General features: G+C 60.8%; 1 protein-coding gene across 1 annotated transcript in view; it reads right to left on the bottom strand.

Annotated features, from left to right (window-relative positions):
* The window catches only part of UNC93B1 (unc-93B1 regulator of TLR signaling), a gene marked incomplete at its 3' end in the record, with an annotated part of 12,830 nt that overhangs the window by 7,924 nt on the left and 2,153 nt on the right, over nucleotides 1–2,753 (bottom strand). The window contains exons 2-5 of the mRNA XM_077766568.1: nucleotides 1,857–2,018; nucleotides 1,547–1,679; nucleotides 1,128–1,221; nucleotides 425–549 (exon numbers count right to left, since the gene is read on the bottom strand). Coding sequence (XP_077622694.1) covers nucleotides 425–549; nucleotides 1,128–1,221; nucleotides 1,547–1,679; nucleotides 1,857–2,018 — 514 coding nt within the window. The remainder of the gene's footprint in view (nucleotides 1–424; nucleotides 550–1,127; nucleotides 1,222–1,546; nucleotides 1,680–1,856; nucleotides 2,019–2,753) is intronic.

Raw genomic sequence — 2,753 nt, 5'->3', positions numbered from 1 at the left:
AAGCCCCGCCAGACCTAAGCCCCGCCTCTCCGCCTCGGGTCCTGTCCCCAAATTCACAGGGACCTCGGCCTTGCTTCCCAGCCCCGCCTCCAGGAAGAAGGCACGCCCAGGCCACGCCCCCAACACCCTACTTCTGCCTCGGTTCGGCCTCCAGCCCAGTCCTCTGGGACCCTGTCTCCAGCTCCACCCCAGACCAAGCTTGGTTCCCCTTTCCTTGTTCTCTGGGATTCCAGGTCCAGGTTCGGTCCCGAGCCTCTGGCCAGGCTCCTAGGTTCAGGCCTCCTCCCCAGGATTCAGACCTGGCTCCCAACTCAGACCAGGACCTTGCCCAGGCTGCCTGGCAGCAACGTACCCACATAGCATCCGTTTCTCCCGCCTCAGCCCCCAGACTATTGCCTCCGCCCCACCCCATCCCGGGGCGCACCAGCAGCATGGCCAGGAAGGCCACGGCCATGAGCACGCTCTCCACCACTATGAGGTTTCGGCTCCGTGGTAACGTCTTCAGAACGGTCTTGTTGAAGCCACTGAGGATGCCCTGGCTGTTAGTACCTGGAGAGAGGGCGGGACACAGCGAGGACAGCACACTGTCAGCCACAAAGAAATGGAGCAAGGACGGAGGGCGCAGGGCAGAGCTAGAGGTGGGGGGTGCAGTTCTTGCAAAGCCAAGGTTCATTTGGGGAGCGGTTTGGAGGAGCGTCCACAGGGGCTGGAGGGGCCGCAAGGAGAGGAGCACCTTGTCCCTCTTCCTGCCCTAGTGCCTGGAGGCTGGAGGTGGGGACCAGTCCACCCCCCCAACCCCCCACTCCAGACATTCACCCTGCAGTGACTGAGCTCTGAGGGTGTGTGTGGCCCTGAGAGATATCCCCGAAAGGCTCAGCCCAGATGGCATCTCCTCCAGGCAGCCTTCCCTGATTCACCCTGACCCCACCAGGCCGGGTCAGATGTCCTAACTGCATACTCCTACAGGGTCCTTTGCCTTGCCCATGAGAGCTGTGGACCACCAGGCTCTAGCCCTGGACCTGTGGGCCAGGGCATCCTCTCTGGGCACTCTCAAGAGCCCAGTGTCTGCTGGATGACTCAGTAGGGGGCGTGAACAGGCCTGGGGATCCCACCCCACGAAGACTAACCGCAGCTCTGCACGTTGTAGAGTGTGTGGTTCAGGTCATACAGGTAGTGGTTCAGGAAGTAGATCATGGGCAGCTGGGCACAGGCGAAGCTCAGCTGTGGGCAGGAGGGCAGCTTGGGCTGGGCTCAGACCCAGGCAGGGGGCGCAGGCATGATCTGAAAGGGGTCTGGGCACAGCCTTGGCAGAACAGGAGCCCTCCCACCTCTGGGGGCGGCCTGGTGGCAGGAGGGAGTGCCCAATGCAGCGGGACTTTCTCCTCAACTAGGAGAGAATGAGGTCTGCCAGCAGAGGTAAGTAAGCAGAGGTTGGCTCAGGAAAGGACAGTGGGGCCAGAGGGCTGAAGAGACTGTGGGATGGGCTCCAATGTGTGGCCTCTGGGCTTGGAACACCCTCCCCCGTGGCCCCGGATGTGGCACTCACATGGAAGAAGCCGTAGAAGATGGCTTGGAAGACCAGGAGATACGGCGCGTGGGAGCCCCGCGGCGGGCGCTTCTGGGGGCCCTGATCATCCTGCTCCTTATAATGGGAGTACTCGTAGTACTTCTGAGCCATCCTGGGCCACAAAGGAGAGAAAACCTCCCCCAGTTCAACCTTCACCAGATGTCTCTGCTTCCTGCACCCGGGGCTACGGGCTATGTCTCATGGATGGGGAAACGGAGACCCCAAAGGCAGAAAGTACTCCCCCGGCTTCAGGTCTCCAGCCTCCCGCCCTGCGGCCCCCCAGGCTCACCTGGTGATGTAATTGCCCATGGAGGCCCACAGAGGCACAATGGCCATGCCCAGGGCCACAGCTGAGGGCACTAGTGTGTAGTAGCGCTCCCAGTAGTTGGTGGAGACAAAGAGGGCATAGATGCCCACCGCCAGGAACATCATCCACTTGGTGCCAAAAAACCTGGGGGCAGTAGGAGTGGTGCTGGCACCAGAGCCGGCCCAGACCACTGTGGCCTGAACCCAGAGTGGCCACGGGCCCAGGACGCAGCTCATGAGGCAGTGTGAGGTGGGGAGCAATCCCTGGCCTTGGAGTCGGGCTCTAAGACCGAGCAGCAGAGACGAGGATTTGCTGTGGTCCCGGGCGAGCCCTGCGTCCCCACACTTCGGTTTCCACAGCTTAAGGCAGGGGGCACGGAGCCCAAGCCACAAGCGTCTCGTGGCCGCTGCAAGGATGGGGGGAGACGGGGAGGTGTCACCCTCTGTGCCCACCCAGCCCCCATTTGTGTTCTGGGCTCGCTCGCAAATCCCCCTTCTCCGTCCAAGCTCACGTCCAAGCTCAAGGTGGCTTCAGGGCCCAGAGACACAAGTCAAACTCGGTGGAGGAAACTTAGGACCAGAGAGAGGTCAGAGGTCAGAAAAGGCCACACTGGGCTTAAGGGTGGCTGGCCACTGACAGGGTAAGGGCCCGCTCGGGGCACGGAGGCTACGCAGGCTAGAAGCCACTACCAGGAGCTTTGGGGTGTTTTTGGGTTTTGTGCTCATTAGTTCCTTTCCTTGCCTTGGTTTCCAGGAAGCTCAAAGCCAAATGACTCTAATTTTCCGATACAATTACTTTCTCTATTACAGGGCCCCGCTTCTTTTAGTACCCTTATTTTGCCATATCATAAATAGGCAGCCCACTCTGATCTTCTGAGGA

This window comes from Crocuta crocuta, unplaced genomic scaffold, assembly GCF_008692635.1.
Source record: "Crocuta crocuta isolate KB4526 unplaced genomic scaffold, BGI_CrCroc_1.0 scaffold636, whole genome shotgun sequence".
NCBI classification, from domain to species: domain Eukaryota; kingdom Metazoa; phylum Chordata; class Mammalia; order Carnivora; family Hyaenidae; genus Crocuta; species Crocuta crocuta.
This window is presented reverse-complemented; position numbering and strand designations above follow the sequence as displayed.